Here is a 25,110-nt window from a genome sequence, read left to right on the forward strand (position 1 = left end):
TGTTCTGGTTCACACTTTGAAGTGTCCACACTTCGAAAAGGATGTTGACGAATTAAAAAGAGTTCAGAAAAAGCTACAAAAATGGTTCTAGGTCTGGAAAACCTGTCTTGCAGTGAGAGATTAATGAAGCACAATCTATTTAGTTTAACAAAGGGAAGGAAAATTAAGAGGTGACTTGATCACAGTCTAGGATCACCGTTTATATGGGGGAAGATTGTTTGCAGTAGAAGGCTCTTTAATCAAGCAAAGGAAAGAGTAACAAAATTTAGTGGGCTGGAAGAAGTAGTAGAAAAAATAGACTAGAAATAAGGAACTTTTTTTTAAAAAAAAAAGCACACTGAGGGTAATTAATAATTGGAACAATTTAGCAGGAAGTGTGGTAGATTCTCCATCACTTGAAGTCTTTGAATCAAGATGATATGTCTTTCAAAAAGACATGCTCTAACTCAACTAGAAGTTCTGGTATTCATGAAGAAATTCCCAAGTGAAATTCTGTGGCCTGTGTTATTCTGTGATGGGGCAAATGGCCCACACTGGCCAATAAAGGATTAATAGAGCCCTAGGGAGGTTGCATGAAAAGCAGCCAATAGGAGAGGGGCTGTGAGGAGGGGCAAATCAGGGCCCAGCAGGGCCATATATAAAGAGCTTCAGGGCAGAGCAGTGTCAGTAGTTGTCTGGAGCAGGCGACAACACTGTAGAACCATGAACAGCTTAGCAGAGGCAGGAACCCACAGAGAAGAGAAGGAGCTCTGGACAGGCTGCTAAGACTGAGGAGGATGCTGTGGCTGTGGGGAAATGGCCCAGGGAAAGGCAGCGATAGTAGAGGTGCAGCAGAAGGCTGCAATCTACAAGAACCGTAGGCTGGGACCTGGAGTCGTGGGTGGGCCTGGGTCTCCCCAACTCACCACTGGGGAAGTGGCAGGACAGTTGATGGGAGTCACCACTGGGGAAGTGGCAAGATAGTTGACTGCAGTTGCCACTAGAAAAGTGGCTGGACAGTCACTGATGAAATGTAAATCCATTGGGGGTGTTCATATGCTAAGTTTACCATTTGAAGGCCAACCTTACGCTACATTGGTGGATTTTTTTCAAGAAGCAGACAAATGGAGAAAAATTGCCACTGACAATGGGTGCATTTTTACCTGCTATCAGGACGGCAAATTATCAAGCAATGGAATGGCTCGGGGATAATTGAGCATGTCCAAAACTACTCTCTTCTATCGGACTTGTATGGGTCCTGGAGAATGGACTCATCACACCAGTTATCTGTGAAATACTATGTATTCCCAAATGAATCCTTCGACTAATCAAATGGTCATGTGGAAAAACCAGATGCTTCTCACCCTGTAAACATATGGCCAGCAGCCTGTCTCATACAGAATTGTGCAAGTGTGGTGTGGATAAGAATTAATGTGACAGTGTGTCTAGAAGTGGTGCCAGAGATGGAGACAACTATAATGATTACTTTGTTGAATAAATGTTTTCAGTCCTACATGTCAAGGCTAACTTTCCAAGGATTACGAAAGATCAGTGTCTTTTAATATGTAAGCAATGCATCCCTGTTTCAAAGTATAATTTACAAAAAAACATGCTTTTTAAATGTTTTCTTCTAATATAGATCTACACAACTGTTTTAGGTTTGTTGTGTTTAATACCATTGTGTTTGTGGGGAAAAGGAGCTTTCGAATGATACCCAACTCAGCCCATTTCCAGTGACACTGTATTATCCAAATTTCCACCAACCAGGGGCCCGGACCTGGAGGGGGAGGCAGGCCTGGGCAGTGAGTCCCCCTGCCATGCTGCAGAGGATGATACCATTGAAATTATGAGTCTGTAGGTTTTTATGAACCAAAGGACATCTCCCTGACCTTTCTGCCTCTAACTTGCCCACAGAATAAGACTTTACAACATTATGCTCCCGCACTACGTACTGCTGCTGCTTTTAACTTTGCCAAGCATAAAGAGAAAGTTACCAAAACTCTGATGAGTTTCACGGATGCTATTCAAAAGATTGTGGGCTGCATATGTGAACCTCACACTGCTGCTGTCTGAGAAAACTACAAGCAGCGGGAGGAACAGGCTTACTGGGTAGGACAACCCGAAAATGGAGAGTGACAGAGAGTATTTGCAAAGGTCCTGGGGGGATGAGTAGAATAGTGGACAAGTCCCACCCCTAAAGCAGATCTTCTTCCCCAATGACTATAAGGCTTTGCAGAGCGAAGAGAGAATAAAGGTCATTCTACTTTCCAGAAGCTAGAAAAAATGAGCAAGGCTTCAAATTTTTCAGGTAACTAATGTCTAGAGGCTGATACCAATGATGGCACCACAAGCAGGATCTAGGGTCAGTCCCCTGGAATTCCAGCTCCTGGGTATAGCTAGGAGACTGGGCTTCCCACCAAGATCTCATTTGTGGCCCTTCCCAATCTCTCATAGTTTGGGCTGGAGTTGTAGTATCTTGAAAGCAATTAAAACAAGTTTAAACCTGATACAGAATCAGACAAAGAGCCATTGACTGAATTTGAGAAGGATGACTAGATCTGAGGCACAAGAAAAGAAAATGATTTTACCTAAACAGTGTTGGATGATTTGAAGACAGGAGCAGTCAGGAGGTTGAAAAGGTTACAGTAATCCAGTACAAGACAACAGAGATGTGAATCATCATTTTAACAACTTCAGCATATATAATATCTCATTAAGCCAAAACTTCTGTTTGAGCATCAGCATCATGGATGAAGTCAGCACAACTCCAAGAGTAGTGTCAGTTAGTTAACTGCTGCTTCACAGCCAGCATGAAAACTTGTTAACCTTAAGTCCCTTAAAAGTATTATTATTTATCAATTGCTGCACCAGTAAGATGGAGACAAAGAGTTACTGCTATATTCCTGTTCAGCAGCCTAGGCGGCCCTTGGTACATTATCACTACAAGTCTCCTTTATGAATACAAATGTTATCTCTAGAGTCTGTTACTGCATGTCCCATCGTATTTCCAGGAGTTTCCTGATTTACTTTCTTTTCAAACAGCAGCAATCCTGAAAGTACCTGCTGCTTTTGAGGCAATTTGTGATGTTGCATAGCAAGGCGATGAAATTTTGAACATGCTAGTATAACATGGCACTGAAAAACTGTCCAACCATCTTACAATTCATTGAGATTGTCCCTCTTGCTGCGGCAGGTGGGGCAGTGATGTCCCTGCAGCCTGACAACACAGCGTGGGATGTCTATTCCGCAGCCTCACGCTGTGCAGTGCCTCTCCTTTGATGCCGCGGAAGGAGCACTGCCAACCACAAGCGATCAAAAATCATGAGCTTGGCTTAAAAATCACGATCCTTTAAACAATAAATGTGGGATTCCTCTAAACTTGGCCATCTGGTGTCTGAGCTTTTAGTACATGCAAGTCCCGTGGTCAAACTTTTCTCGCAGTCAGGAGGGCTACAGGCATTTCTTTTGATGGGAAGCTGAGCATCTATGGAATCACCTGACTCCAGGATCTGGGGCTTGGAGAAAAACACCCAGCAGGGTGCCCCGGTGGCAACACTATGCCGGCTACCAGGCCTTGATGGCCACCTATCATACCGTCGTCACACTGCCACGAGGAGCAAAGTCAGCCAGAGAGTGACCCCAGCGCCCACCCTGGGACCAGCAGGGCACTAACGCTCCCCGAATGGGGGTTCTGGCACTTACCCCATAGCCCGGCCCTGCCGGTGCCGGCGGCCTCCTCCAGGGGGCGCTGCTGCTGCCGCAGGAGCCCGGCCCCGCCCAACACCTCCAGCACCGTCTCGGGGGATACAGCCACCAGCTGCTCCCACAGCCCTCGCGTGTAAAACTCCACCGTGTGGGCCTGGCACAGCGGCAGCGCCCGCCTGAGAAACTGCGCCACGGCCCGCAGCCGGGAGGCCACCGTCTCCGCTGCCGGCTCGGGGGGGAGGGAGCCGAGCGAACGCGACATGCCGAAGGAAGGAAAGTTTCCTCGGTGCTCGATTTGTGATGTCTGTCGGCCGGGCATCTCGGGCTCGCCCTGCCTCAGGTGGTCAGGCTGGCGAATCGAACACCGAGCAGAGTTCACCATCTATCCGCTAGGAGGCGGGCGCTGTTTGGTGACGTACCCAGAGCGCGACGACGAGCGTGAGGGACCGCAGGAAGGCTGATGGCACCGGCAGGGAATACGAAGCGTCGGGCTACCCCAAAGAGAAACACCGCGGCGGCCCAGGGTCCTCGCCGAAAGCGGCAGTGGCGGCCCGACCCCCAGCAGAGTTTTCTGGGGAATGTTCGGGAGGGTGAGTGGGGAGAGAGAGCCGCCGCCGCCCGGGCCCCGCGGCTCCTGTGGCGGGGGGAGGAGGGAGCGCCGCCGCAGAGGCCTCGCGCGGGCTCCAACGTTCAGGGGCAGCGCGCGGGGGATAGGGGGAAATCGCGCTTTCCCCCCAACGGCCGTCCCTGCCCCTTGTGCCCAGAGCTCGCGCAGCCCCTCGGGGCCTGTTGCCGTCGTTGCATGTAGCCCCGGGCTGCCCGGGGCTCACGGGCTGCAGCTAAGCCTGTCGCTTTTCTGACCGTTATAATGGGGAGGAGTGGGAGGCTCTTGGCAGGAGCTTCCTGTGCTCCAGGCCTCATCCCCGCCTGGTTTCTGGGAGCAGGGTTCCCCCGTGGAATGGTGTCGGGACTCTGGCTCAGTTGGGTCTTCTCCCCTCCTTAGCATTGGTCAGGGAGCGGGGTCTAAGCTAACTGGAGAGCTGTAAATAGATAAGGCTGGGCATGATCTAACGGGGCCAGCCTTGCAAAGTGGAGTTGCTGGGGTTGTAACTAGTTGGCTCTTGAGATCCCAGAATGCAGAAGGGCTCCCAAGCTGTCTTTGCTTTGGGTTCAGGTCAGCTCTGTGGTTCGTTGGACATAAAGAAATACATATGTTGCAAATGCATTTTAATTCCTTCATTTGTAGTAGGAGACACATCAGTGATAAAGTGTTTTAGAGAAAATACTGAAGGGTGAGCCAAGCAACTCTCAAATTTTGGCCGTTGAGCAGGAATGATTAAGCTAAATGCTTGTAGGGAAACCACGTGTGCAGTTATCCAAGTGCTCGAATGGTTTAATCCTTCTGTATGGAAAAGAAGACTCCCATTTATGCTTCTAACTGATAAATGGCTATACAGAGTGGAACAACTATTTATTTATTTTTTTTCTTTGACTTGAATGAATGTTAATAATAGTCATGTATGTGTTGAGGGTGACATATATTTCTAGGCTTGAGAGAGAGCTCTTCCCTGGACAGTTATAAAAAGCAGGTAAATGAAGAAAGAGATATAAGACAATGTTTTCTTTTAAAGTACTTTAAAGCATTGTACTTCTATAACTGAGACAGTTTTGTTCCAGTTGTACTTAAATATTTCTTGGGCATCCAAGATTATTTTTAGCAACGCTTCTTTGAATTCCCTTTGATCTCATACGCAGAGCTGAAAGCAAGAGATTATGAGAAGTAAACACTGTTCAAAAATGGATTTGTAAAAGCAGTAAGGAGACCTTATGAATCGTCTGGTGTGTTCATCCAAGTATTTTTAAGTGATTATCACCAGCAAGGCTACACCCCACACTACCATGTTTTGCAACTACTTTCCTACAGTGGTGCAGCTACAACAGTGCTAGCAGCCTAAGTGCTAATGTAGGGATCAGCCGTTTTCACCTTCATGTTTTGAAGCCTTTTTCAGTTTTCTTGACACAACTTAAAACAGTGAAGCCCTGTCTATAGCAGTGGTTCTCAACCAGGGGTCCGGGGCCCCCTGGGGGGCCGCGAAGCAGGGCCAGCATTAGACTTGCTGTGGCCCAGGATAGAAAGCTGAAGCCCTGCCACATGGGGCTGAAGCCCAGGGCCCTGAGCCCCGCCACCTGGGGCTGAAGCCAAAGATTGAGCAATATATCTTCGGGGGAGTCCCTGTGCATGAGGCCCCAGGCAACTGTCCTGCAACACCGGCCCTGGCTTTTATATGCAGAAAATCAGTTGTTATGGCACAGGTGGGCCATGGAGTTTTTATAGCATATTGTGGGGAGGGGATTGGGGGGAGGGGTTGAGAACCCCTGGTCTATAGTAACAGTTAAGGTGCTAGTTCTGGTTCATGTGATGGAAAAACGAGTGAAAAATGCACTAGCAGACTAAAAGCGTATTATTATTAAGTTACCTTCTTAGATAGTTTGTGTCTAACTCACGCTTTCTAATGGCTTCAGGGCAAGGATTTGCATTTTGGAGAAAGCAAAAGATCCAACGGGAATACAAGAAATTACTAAAAAAGGAGGGAAAGGCACATCCTCAATGGAAAGTTCAATATACAGATTCTTACCCAGAGCACTTGAAGCATCTCTATTTAGCAGAGGAGGAAATGCTTGAGAAACAATCAAAATCTAGAAGAACTGTAGTTTTGTTAGAACAAAAATGCAGCACAACAGTAAAGTAAGTATCATTTTTAAAACAATTTTTCCCCTTCGTTCTTAAGTCACCTGATGCCACAGCTTAGGTCCTATGGTTGGTTTGTTATCTTTAAGTAAAGGTATAGATATATTTTCTTAACATTAAATATTATTCTGAATTGTTACAAACAACAGCTTTGTGCTTATTTTATCAGAACCAGAAAGCAAAACTGACAATAATTAGGGTTTGCATCTTGTGTTCCCTGTAAGCTATGTGCTTGGGCGGCGGCAGAGGAGAGATTTAAGTGCCGCCTACCTGATAGCAGAGCATGCACAGCCAGTAGCATGTGTTCAGGTGCCCCTCCCCCCCTGCATTGCACCATCCTGCAGCTGCTCCCGGGACCCTTCTGCTGGCTGTGCAGAAGGGAGCTGATGTCAGGGTGTTCCCTGGCCCCCGCCACTGTACCCCATCTCCGCAGAGCAGGGCAGGGGGACAGCCTGGTTCAGGAGCTGCTGCAGTCTGAATGGTGAGTGTCTGAGGCCTTGACTACACTAAAGGGAAAAGTCGATCTGAGCTATGCAATTTGAGTTACATGAATAGCGTAACTCAAATCAACATAGCTTGGATCTACTTACCGCAAGGTCCCACTAAATGATGTCGACATGAGACGCTTTTCTGTTGACTTCCCTTACTCTTCTTGATCCGGTGAAGTACAGGAGTCGATGGGAAAATGATCTGCGGTCGATTAAGCGCTAAATCGACCACTGATGCATTGGTCACCGTGCGTGAATCCCCCGGTAAAGTAGACAAGCCCCGAACTCTGAGTGCCTTTCTTAAAGAGATGGTGCACTGTTTCTGAAATTTCCCCAGCACCAGGTGACACAGTCTGTCTCTCTCTCCCCCTCCCACTACCCATGTACCCCATCTCTGCAGAGCCGGGGAGGGGAGACAGGGCTCAGGACAGAGCAGAAGAGCTTTCAGTGAGTGTCTTAAAGAGACAGCGCCACAGCTTTCCCCAGTGTTACACTAATAAAATAATACCAATAGGATCTTATAAGAGAGAGAAGGCAGAATGCCACGTTTATTGTAAGTAGAACAGTTAGCATATGCTTTTCAGTCACACAACACACACACAAGTCCTGATCTTTTCCTGATGCATGCATTCCTCATTCACACGAACACTCTGTCACAGAAACCTTCAAAAGTATACAGAATACATTGTAAATTAAGCCTTGCTAAATTTTATAACTAAAACAATTCACATTGGGGCTTCAGGCCCTCAACATTTATTTATTTATTTATCATAGACACAATACAAAATCCTGTCTTTTACTAACTAAACTTTATAACAGGTCCTAATTGTAATGCATATGGGAAACAGGATGCCAGTCTCAGACAGTCATTCCTTTCTGTTATTCAAAAAAGGTGGCTGGCAGAATGAAATCAAGGTTTACATCAATTCTTATAGTACAATTATCAAATTTAGCCCTACGTATTTCCCCTTTTGACTCCTTAAGAACAGTTCTTGAGTGGGTCATATCTAATATAATTGTCTCATAGCCACATATTGAGAGGCGATTTGAGCTTGTGGTTGCAATTTAACAAACAGTCTTTTTATCCAGCAACACATACATATTATTCCAATTAAGCAGATGCAGGATAATACCAGTACAATTAACAGTGGATGAAGCATAATTGACAGTATGCCTTTACAGGTGGGTGACCAGCCCCTAAAAACATTATACCAATGGTAAGCTGTTATCTGTTTTTCTGCAGTGGCAATTCTTAACATGTTTCCAGTCTTGCATATATAATATGAATGTTAGTTTCCCACATTGCCTTTTTGTTTGTTCTAGGAACTGTGTTACCTTTTTACCTTTTAACAGGTGATTGGCAACTTTCTGCCATTCAGTGCCAAGATTGATAGAGAACTTAGCTAAATCAGTGCTTACAGTAAGCCGATTATTGGTAAATACAGTACTTGCATTACATTTACATTTGTCTACTGGTGGGTTGCTAACACTTTTATCTTCCCAAAACACTTTTTTCCAAGAATTAACACATACACATAGCCCATTATACAGTTCTTTGGTCTCATTATTCAATTTATTTCACATACATGATTTTAGTGAAATATCTTTACTACAGAGCTCTGGAGCAACAGGCAAGGACAAGCACACCCACTTTTGAGGAGCCCACTCAGTGCAACCTCTGGTGTCCAATAGCTTCCCTCCCTACCTCCCTCCCCAGTCCACTGGCTCGAGGTCCAGAAGGATCCCATGTGCAATATGGGGAGTGGGCTAACTTTCCATATTTTTGCTTCCAGAGCCTGTTGGTGTGCGATTTTAACAACAATTTATTCAATTAAAATGTCTGGCCTTTCTATGCTAGAAACATATATTAGTATGAATGGATGCAGTATTAGTGATTTTTTTTCTTTTGAAGTGTATTAAAACCTTAGTGTGTTCTGATATTACCCCAAACATTGACAAGACAAAACATAGAACACAAAACACAATTTCTATTGCGACAGTAGATTCATGGATTTCGGGTTGCTTTTCAGCTGGTATCAGCTTTTCCTGATTTTCTGAAAGACAAAAAGAACATGTTTCTACCCCTTTTGGGGTGGCAGATTATTGCTTAAAATATTTCTTTCACAAATATCATTGTTGATTGCAGGCAAAACAGAGGAATTACACCCATACTTTCCTGTGTTTTATTCTATAGGGAGGCCAGGTTTCAATGGCTTCTACCTTTCAAGAGTTATGGGGAAATTATCCCACTGTTTAATCATTAAATCCACGAGGTGCGGTACCTCAGTTTCCCTTCTTATACAGCAGACCAAGTTTATAATGTTTTTCCTGCTGTGATAAGCTTTAAGTTTATTTACAGGTAATAGCTGAGAAGCATCATTACCATGTGACCTTAAAGGATTTTTCCAAAAATCATACACACTATATACATTTTTGCAGAGGTACTTATTAACATTAAATCTGTTACAAGTATCTTGTTATACCATGCCTTTTATTCAGACAATTTGTTTGCTGACCAGGTATGTCCTTTATCTGCAGCTTCTTTGTGCTGCTTTCTTTATCAGTTAGGTAATTTGCATTAACACAGACTGCTTCCTTGCTTGCTTTTGGATCCAAAGCCATCAGCAGCTTAGAGACTCTATCTTAAAAGGGACACAGTTAACTTTTAACAGAGTTTTGATTACGCTTCACTTTTAACTCCTGTTTTCAAAACATACAGCGACCTGAAAAAGAAAACACAACCTATTGTGAGGCTCCCTTTGGAGCCCTAATAGGATTTTAATTAAGTAGCATAGTATGTCTGCATTTCTTTTACAATGTATACTGCACATGTTCTGGGGAAAATGTACATTCCTTACATAGTTTAACTTCTATAACATTAACCATATCAATTTTTACATAAGGTGTAACTATTTCTTTTTGTGCTTACAGAGTTTTCATGTACCTTTATCAAAGTGACAGTTTGATTACTCAGAGCCATCTTAAGGTTCAGTGTTTCTAACATTGCTTCTTTTGTTTTGTGCACCTCACTCCTGCTGTTGCTTCAGAGGAGCGCTGTCTTTTTTAATTTCTTATTCTTTTACTACAGCTCTTATCTGCTATTTTGTTACCAAAAAAAAAACAAATACAAAAAAAGAATCCAGAATCTATTCCTGTTCTCCTGATTTTAACTGCCCTCCTGCAGCCACAACTTAACATTTTAAATTTTGTAAAGCATTGATTTACCTCTTGAGGGTTAAATGCCAAATCCCAAAGCCAAACAGTACTAATCACCTGTGTCTAGCAAAAAGTTCTGTCAGTTTTGCAACTTTCAATTAGAGTCAGATGGATTTTTAGTGGCAGTATTTAAAACGGAAACAAAACCAATTGGTCCTTAGAACTTTACATATTTACACACACAGATAGATACATACACATTTTCTTCTTCTTAACATTCCTGCCACGCTGCTCTGTTTTTTATATCTTACATTCCCTTTATACATTTGTGGCAGTTAAGTTCCAATAGAACCTCCTTATGTTCTTTTAGCAAATTTGATTAAATTGTCCAAATGATTTTAATCAGTTTATTTTTGCCTGGCTAATTTACAGACATTCCTTTGGAAAAGGGCCCATTTTTCCTTCAGAATGGCTGCAAAGAAACCAAGAATTCTTTTCCTCTAACGCTTTTTTTTCTTTTTAACATTTTCACAAAGTTTAGCTGCTTAATTCCCTCCAGCTTCTGCAGTTAGTTAAATCACTTGCTCATTTTCCAAAAAACCACCTTAATCAACTTAGATTTCACCATTCCAAGTATTGTTTCTGTTCCCCATGTCTGCGCTTACTCCTTTCCTTACTTCTGCCACCATGCCCTCAGGGCTTGTAGCCTGTTTTTCGCTTTCTTTATCTGGGCCCGATCCTGGCGGGAGGGTTTTGGGTTTTTTTGGTGAACTGTCCCTTTCCATGGGCACAAGCTTTGTTCCATTACCAATTTAGCAAGGAGGGTAGGCTTCTCAACTAGCCCCCCCAGACCCCCCCACCCCCCGCTCCTGGTCCCTTTCCTTAAACATTTTTACAAGCTTATTTTGTTTCCTACGTCACCCCTGATATCGCTCAGTGAGTGACACAGCCTAGATTCTCTGATCCATCTACCTCTGATATCGTTCAGCGTGTTGCCAGGCCCTTAGGCTCTTGTTACCCCTGATATTTCAGTGAACAATCTGGCTTGGATTCTGTAATCATAGCTTAGAATATTATGAGCTCTTTATGAAGCCTCTACCTTCCAGAGGTCAGCAGGCTTGGTTAACCAATAATAATGTCGTGCTCCTAAGAGCAGGTCGTGTGCACACTGGTTTTACAATAACCGGGACAAATGCCAGCATTCCCCCTTCTGCAATTTTCCACCAATTAGTGTTACACTAATAAAATAATACCAATAGGATCTTATAAGAGGGATAAGGCAAAGTGCCACGTTTATTGTAAATACAACAGTTAGCATATGCTTTTCAGTCACACAACACATACACAAGTCCTGATCATTTCCTGATGTATGTATTCCTCAGTCATACAAACAGTCTACATTGTAAATTAAGCCTTGCTAAATCTTATAACTAAAACAGTTCACATTGGGGCTTCAGGCCCTCAACATTTCTCTAATCTATTTTTCATAGACACAATACAAAATCCTGTCTTTTACTAACTAAACTTTATAACAGGTCCTAATTGTAATGCATATGGGAAACAGGATGCCAGTCTCACACAGTCATTCCTTTCTGTTATTCAAAAAAGGTGGCTGGCAGAATGAAATCAAGGTTTACATCAATTCTTATAGTACAGTTATCAAATTTAGCCCTACACCAGCAGCCAACACACACAGTCTCTTTCAAACTCACCTCCCAACACCTACTTGTATTATTATTGTTGCTTTTTGGTACTTCCTTCAATGCACATATTCGCTGTAATTTTATTCTTTCAAAGTGTTATTTTAGTGTTTTGACAGGTCTATGCATTTCATAATTTTTATTTCTCTTACACTTAAAATTAATTCTTTGAGTAGTGAGTTCTAAAATGCCAAACTTGTCCTGGTTCGACTAATTATCCCTATGTAACTTTTTAAAAATATATATTATATCTAGGTTTTTTTGTTTCTGCTGGTGGCACACATAGGCACATAACACAATTTATTCAGCACATGATGGAAAAATGAGTGGGAACATTTCTTGAGCCCTCTGAAATAATGAGAATTTTTCCATGGGACTTCAGTGGAAGAATGAAATAATGATTCTGGGCCAAATAATTTACTAATTTCGTCCCCAGATCCTACTAACTGAGATGCCTGCCAGATCCTGTAGCAATAAAGGAATTTAAATTAAAACTACACTGGTTGGAAGAGAATGGTAGTTAAATTTCAGTTTATATTTTATGTTGAGTGTGAATGCAAAAGGCATTTTTCTGTCCTAATTTTCCTACTTTCATGTTAACAGGAAAATGATAGTCTCTATGGAATAAATAGCTTTGAACTTTTATTTGGAAAAATGAACAACTGCTTTTTAATACTGTGTTTAATGTTAAAATTATTATTTAAAAATCCTTATTTTTTTTCCCTTTAAAGGTAAGTTGATTGGTTTCTAAATCTAATAGGGAGAAAATGTTTTTTGCAAACACTCCCTTTGTTGTGCTACAGGTAATTTACTAGGTGGTGATGTTATCAGCCAGTGCCCTCGGATGATGGGGGGATAATGTGCTTCTGAAGATTGTTAGTATCTTTTTTTTGGACTGCAAAGCAAATCTATTTTAGATTTTGTGCTGCTTGTCACAGTGGCCCTGATCTCATTCCTGTTGAAGTCAATGAAAAGATTCCACTAACTTTTAAACTTTTGCTTACATCTTAAATTGGATAAGGTATTCCTTGTATCTTTTCTAAAGTCATGACAGCTGTTTAAAAATACACATTACATATGTTTTGTCCTCCAAATGTGTCTGCACTTCCATGATGAGTACAATATTTTTTTTATATAAATAAAAAAATAGGGGATTATTAGTAGAGCAGTTTGAGGCAAAATGTATTGTAAATGGGGTCCTGCCTGGGCCTTTTTCCATATCATCTCATTGTGCTTCCTCACTCTACATAAATTTCCATAATCCACTTACTCAACATGCCTGAACCAACTGCACCTGAGTCCTGTCACCTTACTTTCAAATAAACTTAATTTTGACCCAGCACCTTTTAACTACAGTTCAATATTCAGATTAACTGTTCTTCTTACAATACAGAAGTTATCATCTTTCATCTTGTCAATCAGTTCATCACTCACAGTGTCCATGATCCAATTCTAGAACTGTGATAATAGTGTGAAAATAGAAGATACTTTACACACTTACACAGCTTAATTCAAATGTTTAAATTTTCTTAAGCCTTTCTGTGTCTGCAGCCATTCGGGTGATCCAATTTATTTGTATAAATGTTCACAGAAAGTAAATTTCAGCATTTTGTGCTGAAAGTGTTTCCAATCCCAGCTAAGCAATAGAGATTAAATTTAGAACATTTGTAGGCAGCCCATAATAACAATTTGAAAAAAAAATTGTGTTATCTTTCAATTATTTACTTAGGCTGCTGTATAGTAGGTTTCTACCCACTCCATATAATCAAAAGCATCCATTGGATAACTCACCTACTTCATTCTTTAGACTATGGTTCTTACATACTATTTAATTTTGGCCATTATAACCTTTGACTCTTCACTTTCCGTTTTCATCGTTGACAGCTGCAGCTTGGACACCATATTGTTCCTGTATGCAGCCTCCATAGGCTGTTATTTTATCCCACTTGTCTACATCTCTTCACTTGAGTATATCATTTTAAAGCAGTGGTTCTCAAACTTTTGTATTGGTTATCCTTTCATAAAACAAGGCTCTGAGTGTGATTTCCACTTACAAATTAAAAACATATTTTTTTGTATTTAACACTATTATAAGTGCTGGAGGCAAAGCAGGGATTGGGGATGGAGGTTGACAACTTGTGACCCCCACATAATAACCTTGCGATCCCCCGAGGAGTCGCGACCCCAAGTTTGAGAACCCCTGTTTTAAGGTGTTCACATATTCAAGGTGCCCCGATTAGTGGGTGGTGCAGGCCAAAGGATGTACTGGCCGCCACTTCCAGCACCTCCCATTGGCCTGGAGCAGTGAACTGCAGCCACTGGGAGCCGTGATGGGCCGAACCTGCGGACACGGCAGGTAAACAAACCGGCCCGGCATGCCAGGGGCTTTCCCCGCACAAGCGGCGGAACAAGTTTGGGAACCACTGTACTAGATGATGATACTCTGTGATGGATTATATCACTGATGTCTCTCCAACTATCCCCTTGTCGTGAATCATAATTCTCATGTGGAATGCTGAGACTTAAAATTTTGTTCTTAGTAGTTCATATATTGAAGAGAGAATTTCACTGAGGTGTTCTAGTGATAATGTTCACTTCTGAGGATTTTACTGTCATTGGAACTTTGGCCAGAGCTAATTACAAATCTTGTTGCATCTTATTTGTTTTTAAGTATATAAATCTATCACTTTATCTTTAAAAACACTTAATACATTATAGTGCAACAGTGAAATTATTGTACTAATTAATATGGTTGTACAAGTATAGTTTTCAGTCACTTTGTATTAATGTGTTACAGTTGCTTGAAGTTGAGTCTCCAGAAATTCTTGCTCTTATTGATTGTATGACTGCTGCTGTATTACATGTGCTACGTGAATTTGATTCATGACAGTTAATATTAGGGCTGTCAATCGCAGCTAATGCAAGCAATTAATGCAAAACAAATTAACTAGATTAAAAGAAATAGTTGTGATTAATCACATTGTTAATAATAGAATACAATTTCAATTTATTATAAATATTTTTGGATATTTTTCTACATTTTCAAATATGTTACCTGAAAGTGAGAAAGGCACATGACATTTATAAATAAGAAACAGGCAGCATTATCTCCCATAAATGTAAACAAACTTGTTTTGTCTTAGCAACTGGCTGAACAAGAAGTAGAACTGAGTGGACTTGTAGGCGCTCAAGTTTTACAATGTTTTGCTTTTGAGTGCAGTTATGTTTAAAAAAAAAAAAAAAAGATAATTCTACAGTTGTATGTTGCACTTTCCAGATAGAGATTACACTACACTACTTGTATGAAGTGATTTGAGAAATACTGTTTATTTTTATCGTTACAGTGTAAATATTTGTAATAAAAATAATAAAAATGAACACTATACTATGTATTCTGTGTTGTAAGTGAAATCAATATATTTGAAAATGTAGAAAAAAATCCAAAAATATTTATAATTTACATAGGTATTCTATTATTGTTTAACACTAATTAAAACTGTGATTGTGACTTTTTTTAAACCTTGCGATTAATTGCTATTTTTTTAATAGTTTGAATCCTAGTTAATATAGTTTGGGATTATTTGCCACTTTACCACATTCTGTATTAAGGTATAGGGGATATCAAGTAGAATCTTGTCTATGGTGTTTCTATTCTATTTTTTTTTTTTTTTGGCATTTGTCTTTGTATACTGCATTACTATTTAAAATAGTAGCATACTATGAAAATGGTGTGCTCTCAATTTTAGGTGTTAGTACACAGTCTTGCCACATGATGGAGCTGAAAATAAACTGATGACTTGCAGAAAATAAATGTGATACTTTTGAATGTCAGCATGAGTTCTAAGACAGTATCTGAACTTTCCTTTTTTTTCTGACTGAGCCTATATCATGTTTGCTAGATGGCACTGATTAGCTGTCATCTCTGAAATCTAAACTATAGAGCATCAAGGAATTTATCCACCTGTTAGTTTGTCTGGCAGAAGTATTTTCATTCAGAAGTATTACCTATTTTCAAAGAGAACCAGTTTAAATGTTGCTAATGGCTTGAGTCCTTATTTACCTATCATGCTATTTAAATAATGTAAAAATTGGGAATCTGAACAAAATCATGAAGGTTGATAACTCTGTTACAAAGAAAAATCCCACAAGGGAGGGGGAGTGTGGTGGCAGGAAACATCTACCCCTGCTAAGCTACATTGCCTCCTGCCAGATTACTACATGGAATTCTCTGCAGTCTGAAGAGGGTGGTGATGTGGGGAGCAGAAATATCCCTAATGCAACCCCTCAGTTCTGTGGGCCATATGCACAGGGCACAAGAGGCACTGTACTACTTAGAACAACTCCCTGCCATTCCTCTTTGTGCACACAGCTCCATGTAGTTCAGTCGCTGGTATATTAAGAATTTACTGAGAAACTTGATCCCATCATGATTGTGATAAATAAATAATCCACAGGTTTGGATCAGGTAAGCATCATAGAATCCTGTGACTGGAAAGGACCTCGAGAGATCATCTAGTCCTGTCCCCTGCACTCTTGGCAGGACTAAGCGTGCTTTTGGTATAGAAATTTGGTGAGATTTCTAGTATTTGTGTAATCAAGAACACATTGCAGTCCCAGCAGACACAAGAATGAAGAGACAAATGCCTTTTTTGTTGTGAAAAAAGAGGGTATTTTGTTTTTGTTTTTTGTTTTGTTTGGTTTTTTTAATGTAAAGATTCATGGCCTCTTCTTAGAGCCACTTAATTCCTAAATAGTCTATACTAAATCAATCCTGCTTTGTGCTACAGTTATGATTGTGGTAATCTAAAGACCCATGAGCTAATTACATGTACACTTGTCCGTTATAGGTCACATACGACTCAAAAGAAGTTTAAAAAGAAAACTTTGAATCAAAAAGCAAAAGAAGAATATGAGAAAATAAAGGCTGAACGCGCCAAGAAGAAAGAGGTGAACACATCTTAAATTGAGATATTTGGGGCAGGATTGTGTCCAGAGGTTAAATTGGAGGGGGGAGGTAAATGATATTCTTTGTCTCCGAAATCAGATTAAACACCACTCACGAATGTACAAGTGTTAAAATATGATTGTTCATGCTCTCCTGTTGTGCACTGCACTGGGTTTCCTGAGTTTTGTTCTCTCTGTGGGTTTTAATATACTATGTACTTATCTGGCTAAGTTCATACTTCACAGGAGTTGATGACCCCTGTGCTCTTTGATCTGGCTTCCCTTCAGTGAGGTTTGGCTGTCCTGCTTGGACTTCTTGGACTTGATTTTTTGACTGGGGAAAAATAAGTTGTGACATCTCCCCCGTGCCATCCATTTGTGATCTAACTGAGATGTCACTCGCTCTGGAAACTGCAAATGTTCATAATGAGATAACAGTGTAATGCAGTTGCACCAAAAAAAAAAAAAAGAAACAGGGGGCTAATATCATTCTGGAGTGTATTAACAGGATTATCATATGGAAAACTTGGGAGTTAATTGTCACACTGTATACTGCACTGGTGAGGTTTCAGCTCGAGTACCGTGTCCAATTCTGGTTGCCACACTTCTGGAAAGATGTGGATAAACGAGAGAAAGTTCCAGAGGAGAGCAACAAAAATGATAAAAGGATTAGAAAACCTGACCTATGAGGAAAGGTCAAAAGCAAAAAAACTGGGCATGTTTAGTCTTGAGAAAAGAGGACTGAAGGGGGATCTGATAAGTCTTCAAATCCATTAAGGGCTGTCATAAAGAGGACTGGGATCAATTATTCTCCATGTTCAGGCAGAACAAGAAGGAAAGGGCTTTGTCTGCAGTAAGGGGAATTTAGATTAGGTATTAGGAAGAACTTTCTAACTCTGAGGGTAGTTAAGCTCTGCAATAGGCTTCCAAGGGAAGTTGTGGATTCCCCATCATTGAAGGTTTTTAAGAACAGGTTGGACAACACCTGTCGGAGATGATGTAGGTTTTCTGGGTTCTGCCTCAGCACAAGGGCTGAACTTGGTGACCCCTGAGGTGCCTTCCAGAGCTACATTTCTATGATAATAGGATCATTCCTTCCATACTTTGCTTAGCAATGAAACAGTTAACAATATTGGAATTTAAGGCTAGCTCCAAGCTATCTGCAATTCAGACAGTCACTGTCAGTCTACACTCAATTCACATACTGAAAGTTTTTTTTTGTAACCATCAATGTTAAGACTCTTTAATGAAACCTAAGTTCCTGGAGAACAAAATGACACCTGAAGTCAGGATGCAGGACTTGTTTATTATATCTTTCCCTCACTCACCACAGAAGTGAACGTGCTAAGCTGTCAGCTGATGGACAACTTGGACCGGACCCTGAATACAGCAGACCAATTTATATGCAGGGATCTAGCGCCCTCCCACTTCACTCCCTGGGGGATATATTTTCATGCAGTTAAATCATAAAGGTGTGAGACTCTTCACCAAGGAAACTTGCCAGAAATCTCTTAGAATGGAGGCTCTGGCTCACAGATAGTTGAATCATCTTTTCTGTGCTTCCCCCTCCTCTTTTGTCACTAGTAAAAGTGATTCAGAAGATGAAGGGGGAAGCAAGTCATCCTAACCTCCTCCGCGCCCTCTCCCTCCCCCCCCCCCCCCGATCAAAAAGGCTTTGATACTCAGACCTAGTAGTGTGGTCTCAGAGGTCTTCACTCCCACCTATTCTGCAGGCAGGATTTCCATGTCTGTGTCCCCCTTATGCCTGACAGCAGGGCTGTTGAACCACAGGCTCTAAAGAGAGGGGATGCTCCTCCAAAGAGAGGACCCTTAACTTTTCTCAGGTGTTCCACTTATTCAGAGCATGCAAAATCCTCCTAAAGATGCCAAGGAAAAATGACCCCAGAAAACCAAGTTTTTTACAAGATGGTGTAAGACCTTCCATCGTTGCTGTTTGCACCTAAGTGCTAAATAGTGTTGTAAATCTTGACACATCAAGTTTCTAATAGATCACACAATGATATTAATGTTTTTTAAGACAGCATATCTGTCCATACCACAAGTCAGGTTTATTTCCTTTCCATAGAAACGTGTTTTCTTGTAGTCGTGTCAGTAAGAAGAGCCTCCAAAATGTATACCTGTAGACACAAGCCATCCTGCATATTCCACATGGACAGGGTCATTCTTCCTGCTCCAGAATAATTTGTTTCAAGCCCAATGTCAGCACTGATCTAAAGTAACTTTTCTCTGATGGTTCTTTGTCTGGCCTGCATGAAATGCAATTGATTAGGAGTGTCTGATGTTTGTTTTTGTTCAGTGCCACACATTTTAGTATTTTTTCAGTAATGTTAATTAATAAAATACTCATTTATGGACACTTGGTGTATTTGAAAGGGACTTAGTATTTGCCATTATTTAGATTTTTCAGCTGCTTTGGGATTCCTATTTAGAAATGTTTGTTTGTGTTATTTACATTTAACTCGCTTCATATTTTCATACAACATAAAGCACTATTCCTGCTGAATTATGAAATATTTCTGTTGCATAAAATTGTTTTTCATGTGTTTTTAATGTCTACAAAACACTCTGAAGCCTATTTATGCAATGAAAAGAATATAATATGCATTTTATAAACTAGCATCTCTTGACATGCACACTGCTGCTAAGACATCTGTCTTTGTGGCCTTTATGTGTTGCATTTCAAAGAATAAAATCCCATCAGAGCAGCCATCCAAATAAACTGAAGCAAGCCTTTAGTCTGATTAGTGGCAGCTTCACGTATTTTGATCAGACATGACTTCAGTGTATCAAACTAGTTAGCGTGCTCATTAAAAATATAATTTGCTTTAATAATTTATTCAATGTAAAACAAAATATTGATAGTAGCACCTAAACTGGCCCTAAATGCTGAATAATATTATATAAAGAGTTTTATACCATGCTCGTCACTGTAGTATGTGTGTGCCTTTCAGTTTTTTTTTCTCATTCTCTCCCCAATGGGAGAAGTGTGTGTAGTACAGTGTCTCGTTGTAGTGGGGAGGCTTTTATTTCTTGTTTCAGTTTGTTTTTTTAATATGTATGTTGCAATGTATTTGTTATAGAAAGCAGGTGAAAAAAAAATGTGTCTTGCCCTTGGAACAGAAGGTGGTGAGGTTTGTGATTTTCCTTCGTTCCTGTGGGATTTCATTCTACAGCCTCAGCCAGCCCTTTAGAAAGGTCTGTGTGAAAGACAAAAGAGCTTTAGCTTTATGGTAGAGAGTAGCATTGTGCCACAGATGTGAAGTTGCCAACGCAGTCTTCATTCCAATGCTTTAGGCAAATGTAACATTTGTTTCTGTTACAATAATATCTGACTCTTCTTCAGTTCTCAAATTTCTTTTAAAAGAGGTGGTGGCCATAAAACCAGTATAGTACCCAACTTCCAATATTTTCACGAAGACGCGTGAATTATTTAAAAATCACGTCTCGGGGTTTGTACTGATTCTGATGTTCTCATGTCAGTTACATTTTTGCTGCTTTTATTTCAGGCAGCAGAGAAAAGGAAACGAGAAAGAGAAGAAGCTCAAAGGCTCTACAAGCAAAAGAAAATGGAAACTTATAAAATATTAAGTAAAAGGACCAAAAAAGGACAGCCAAATCTAAATTTACAAATAGAATTTCTCCTTCAGAAGATACAACAAAAAACATAGACCAGATTATCTTCTCTTTTCAGTGAATTAAATCAATCTACTAAATACATGTATTGACTGGGACTTTTTATTGTAGGTGATTATTTTTTTATGAGAATATATGGCAACTGTTTTTGTTTGTTCTGATTATTGGTCCAGGATTGTGCTGGAGAAAGTCATTGGTCCTGAAAACATTTGTACTGGTCTGAAAATAATATTTCTAGCTCAAGCAGATTGTGGGATATTGAACCTTTACAGTAAATGTTCTAATTAGCACCTTGCTTTATTCTTCAGTTCTATACTTGATTTTTACCAGCCAATATCCCAAATTGCTAGTTTGAGACTTTTTACGTTTTTGAGAGCTGGGATTCCATGCTGCTTTTCAGATGGCATAAAGCATTTGTTTTCAGCGCTAGCAGTTCTTGTGTTGTTGGCTGCTGAAATCATGTCTGTTGAATAGAGAGAAACAGGATGGTAAACTATGTGAACGTGATATCGAATGAACTTGCCAAGCAGTTTGGGATCTGCTGATGGAAACATGTTGTGTAAGAGCTAGGTATTGTATTAATTATGTTTAATTCTGTGGCCAATTCTAAGATACCAGTGGATTTTTAAATAAATAAATCTTTGACCTCATCAATGGAAGTAAGACATTTTGACTACTGCTTGAGAAGTGAAGACAGTCTCATTTGCATCACTGCATTAGAACACTTCCCTTGCCCCTATTAGGATAAGATTTTCCAGAGATTAGTATGCTCTCATCTAGGTTTTTTCAGTTGCACAGATAATGTGTTTTGGTCATTCCACATGTTAGCTAAATATCTTTGCATATCTTGTTTATGGCTCTTCTTCTTGAAACGGATCGTCCATAAATACATTTGAACTCCATTTACATCTGTTTAACATTTTTCCATGCTATCACTTTAAATCTAATAGTAATGGTTCCTTCTACTGAGAATTTTTTCCTCTCTTGAAAACATTCAGGCAAATCTTGTAAATATGGGCTTGTTTTTAAGTTGGGCGATGGTGATGTTTACTAATGCTAATGATATTTAGGTTTGGGTGTAGCTATAAAAATGTTAATTTTTGTACACTTGCCTGCAGCCATGGCAGCAGTTAAAATTTTTTTCAGAACAGTATGTTCCCATGTTTCTATCTTCCATAGCATTCAGAAAATCATTTTTAAGGTTGTAATTTTAAATAGCAACAAGCATAGTATGGTCAATATAATGTGGTGCAATACAAAAATGAAGAACCTCACTTCACAAGGGTTTATTACAAAAGTGGTAAATGTTTATAAAACTTTTAACTTATTTCTCCATATATTAAAATGCCATGTTTTGAAGTTTGAACAAAAAGGTGCATTTGAGGTGTAATTGGTCCCCTTTAAGAACTGTGAGGCATTAATTCATATCAAGTTGAAAAAAATTCATCTCATAGTTTAATTTGCAATATATTTTGTGGTGTAAACCACATTTGTTTAAAAAGGTATGAAGTTATTTCTTTGATCTTTGAGTATTGCTTTATAAGTTTGATTTTTTTTTTTATTTTATTTTATTTTATTTTTTAGGGGATGGGGTGCTTTGAGAGTACTACTGAAAGGAAACTACCCTCTTAGATTTTCATGTGGAATTTCAGTCCTGTCAAAATTCTCTCCCTGCTTTGACAGCCAATAAATAATGTCGGATGAGTCTCTACATCTGATAAAGATTATTCAGACACAAAGGGGAGGAGGGTCTGTTCATCCAGACACCTGGATGAATCTTCAAATTTGATCAGTTGTCAAAGCAAAGGCTGCAAAAATAACTAAGCTGAGACTCTCTAGAGGGTCCCCTTCTGCACATCCATATACATAATTAGCAGTGAGGGAACTTGGAATTTCTCATTGATACCATTCCATATAAGGACGAATTGAATGTGATGGAAAGACTTCTTCAGGCCATACACCGTAAGAAGAACCATCAGATCTGCAGATCAAAATTCTAGAGAAATATTTATGCTATTAACAATGTATTGTTATGAGATGTTTAGTATCTTCTGAAATAAAAGAATCCTCTTGCTGTCTTTGTTTTTATTTGAAGTACTCATGTAGAAAACAAACTATAAAATCTGATTGGTTGACTTTAAGCTCCCTCCAGAGTGAAGTAGTTTAGAATTGGGGATAGACAGTTTGTTCTCATTTCTCAGAGCCGTAAGGATTTGCCTCCTACTGCCTCTTCACCCAACTTGCCCTCTTGGTTCTGCATCATTGCTGTAATCTCATTCAAGCAGTATACTATAGAATTTGGCAACAGAGTAAGTGTGAGCTTTTCTCCTAAGAATCTTTTTTAGCAGATGAATGCATTACCTGCAGGAGAGAAAGTAAAGGCTCTTGTATATCTGAATAGTCATCTTTATTATAGAGTCAGCACATCACACTCACCATCACTAATTTTAATGGTATTTCTATCCTACCCTCTTATTTTCAGTTACTTTAACCTTCCATGCTGAAATTTTCCAAGTTTAGTCTCTCAAACTCTTTGCTCATAGAAAGCTGCACTGTGGCAGGAAAATGGTCTTTATTGAGAAGTGCCTTTCAGCATTTTTGCTTCAAGTTGGTTTTGGTGGCTGGAAAACAGATTCATACAGTTTCTGGGGTATGATTTTTAGTACTTCACCTTTCTCAAGCACGGTCTGTATGGATCGCCATTGTTGGGATAAATGCACCAGACCAGTGTTCTAGAGAGCAGCCTCCATCTGGAGGTACTCTCCTGTTTCCACCTTTTCCTCTTGTGCAGAGTTGAAGATATAAATGAGGAGTACCTTCAACTACATTTCAGTTCCTTTTACTTCTGAAAGTACAGTGGGCTTTGAATTTATGCTTGGTGTTCTCTACACTTCCCACATCTACTTCTGCCCTTCAATTTTTTTTTCTTGCATATGGTTAATTAACTCATGAGTTTTTTTCATTTAAAAAATGAATATGATGTAACTTATTCACATGAAATTAATTTAAGTATCCTGGTTGCTTTTCCATCTGTATTCCATCAAACAAACTTTTAAGCTTAATTTAAATGAGTGTGGATGAAATTGAAGAAAGTGGGCTTATGAGCATACAGTAAACTATATACCATTCCATACAATTATGAATGTATATGAATGAAGTACTAACATAATTATAATAATGCTGTTGCACATGATTAAATAGGTGGCAGACATTTTCCTGACAGATTTGTGTCTAGTTAATGTTTGGAGGGGCTTGTTTGGATTGTTTTTCCCAAACCCCCAGGTATAACTGTTGAACAGATAATTGTCATCATGTTAGTCATCAAAACATTAAGGAGAAATTTCACAAGCCCCAAACCTTTGATTCATTCATTAGGAAATTCTCAGGGGTTATGGATTCTATCACCACTTCAGATAGTGGGATATAAGCTGTCCCTGTAAAACATTTGTCTCTACTCTATTTTACTCTACTAAACATTTCTGGCAGACTCCTATTCTCATTTAAAGATTCAGAATTCTGCCTTCAGTCACTTATTAATTTTCTTTGCTGCTTGATTGTAGTTCAGCACCTCATCACAGCAGCAATGCTTTCTACTGCTTCTCCTGGTGGTCCCAGCCCCAATCCATAGCAGCAGCAGCAGTTCCTGAAGGTTGGGGAGCAGTGCTTAATTTGTGCCAGGTCTGAGCCCCAGCACCTCTTGGCTTGGCAGTTCCTAGCCCTGGCACCCCTGGGCTTGCTGCATCAGTTATGAAAGTAAAAATATCGTTTGAGCCCTGGCACCTTTTCCATAACAACTTAAGCACTGGTAGGGAGCAGGCTATTTGGGAGGGAAGTGGGGGCAAGACCTTTCCGGTGGATTCTCCACACACTTCCTGCAGGACTCCATGCTATTTTGGGAGGAACAGGAAAGGGTGGAGTTATATTTAGTTTTCTTTTTAAGATGCATCTTGTGAAAGGAGCTGCTTGTTGAAAGATGTGAATTTGTCAGTGAAGGATAGGTTAGGTTGAGGATGGCAGGGTGCTATAGTGTGGCAATATCTAGAGCCTGAGTGGGTTTTATTTGTACCACTGTGGTTTTACCTAACTTCAAGTCCTGAGTCAGCAACTGAGCTTCTGTAGCTGGGTGTATTCAGTAGTACATCCATTCAGTCCAATAGTTTCTGCCTGTCTACAGTACTTATACTGACCCCATCTATGGTGACCAGATGTCCCAGTTTTATAGGGACAGTACCGATATTTGGGGCTTTGTTTGATATAGGTGCCAATTACCCCTACCCCCGTCCCAATTTTTCACCCTTGCTATCTGGTCACCCTAACCCCATCACTGTAGTATCTTACACTTAATATATTCATAACCTTACACCTTTTAATGAATTTATCCTCACAACATCCCTGTGAGGTAGGGAAGTGCTACAATCCCCATTTTACAAACGGGGAGCTGAGAGAGAGTAACTGTTCCCAATAATGAGTTGGTGAAAATTTGGGACAACTTGGATATCAGATCTTCTCTCCCTCAGGTTTTTGGTAAATTATGCCAACACCACAAGTTATAAAGTGAATATATAGTTTTGAAAACTGATTAAATTACTATAGCATGCTCTTAGGTTTAGGAGGTAATGTGTCTCTTTCTGCTTTCAGAAAGGCATTTTTAATCTTTTGATCAAGAGCTATTAGACACAGTTTCAACTGGATTGATGGACAAAGGTGTTTAGAAAAAGCTATCTAACAAAAGATA

The 25,110-nt window shown here is 40.1% G+C and overlaps 2 protein-coding genes across 2 annotated transcripts in view; one reads left to right on the forward strand and one right to left on the reverse strand.

Annotated features, from left to right (window-relative positions):
- METTL25 (methyltransferase like 25) overlaps positions 1-4,066 on the reverse strand; it is a 106,331-nt gene extending 102,265 nt beyond the window's left edge. Inside the window, exon 1 of the mRNA XM_077807710.1 lies at positions 3,682-4,066. Within this exon, the coding sequence (XP_077663836.1) occupies positions 3,682-4,066 (385 nt within the window). The remainder of the gene's footprint in view (positions 1-3,681) is intronic.
- A 49-nt stretch (positions 4,067-4,115) lies between these two features.
- Positions 4,116-22,448, forward strand: CCDC59 (coiled-coil domain containing 59). The gene is made up of 4 exons (XM_077832609.1): positions 4,116-4,274; positions 6,208-6,430; positions 16,625-16,724; positions 20,249-22,448. Exons 1-4 carry the CDS (start codon positions 4,145-4,147, stop codon positions 20,408-20,410), a joined length of 615 nt encoding a protein of 204 aa, XP_077688735.1. The 5' UTR covers positions 4,116-4,144; the 3' UTR covers positions 20,411-22,448.
- Positions 22,449-25,110: the final 2,662 nt, after the last annotated feature.

The sequence above is a fragment of the Eretmochelys imbricata genome, chromosome 1 (assembly GCF_965152235.1).
Source record: "Eretmochelys imbricata isolate rEreImb1 chromosome 1, rEreImb1.hap1, whole genome shotgun sequence".
Taxonomy (NCBI): domain Eukaryota; kingdom Metazoa; phylum Chordata; order Testudines; family Cheloniidae; genus Eretmochelys; species Eretmochelys imbricata.

Coding starts and splice junctions, on each gene's coding strand:
- CCDC59 (XM_077832609.1), top strand. CDS start 4,145: ATGGCACCGGCAGGGAATACGAAGCGTCGGGCTACCCCAAAGAGAAAC. Junction 4,275..6,207: donor TCTGGGGAATGTTCGGGAGG/GTGAGTGGGGAG, acceptor TAATGGCTTCAG/GGCAAGGATTTGCATTTTGG. Junction 16,725..20,248: donor AACGCGCCAAGAAGAAAGAG/GTGAACACATCT, acceptor CTTTTATTTCAG/GCAGCAGAGAAAAGGAAACG.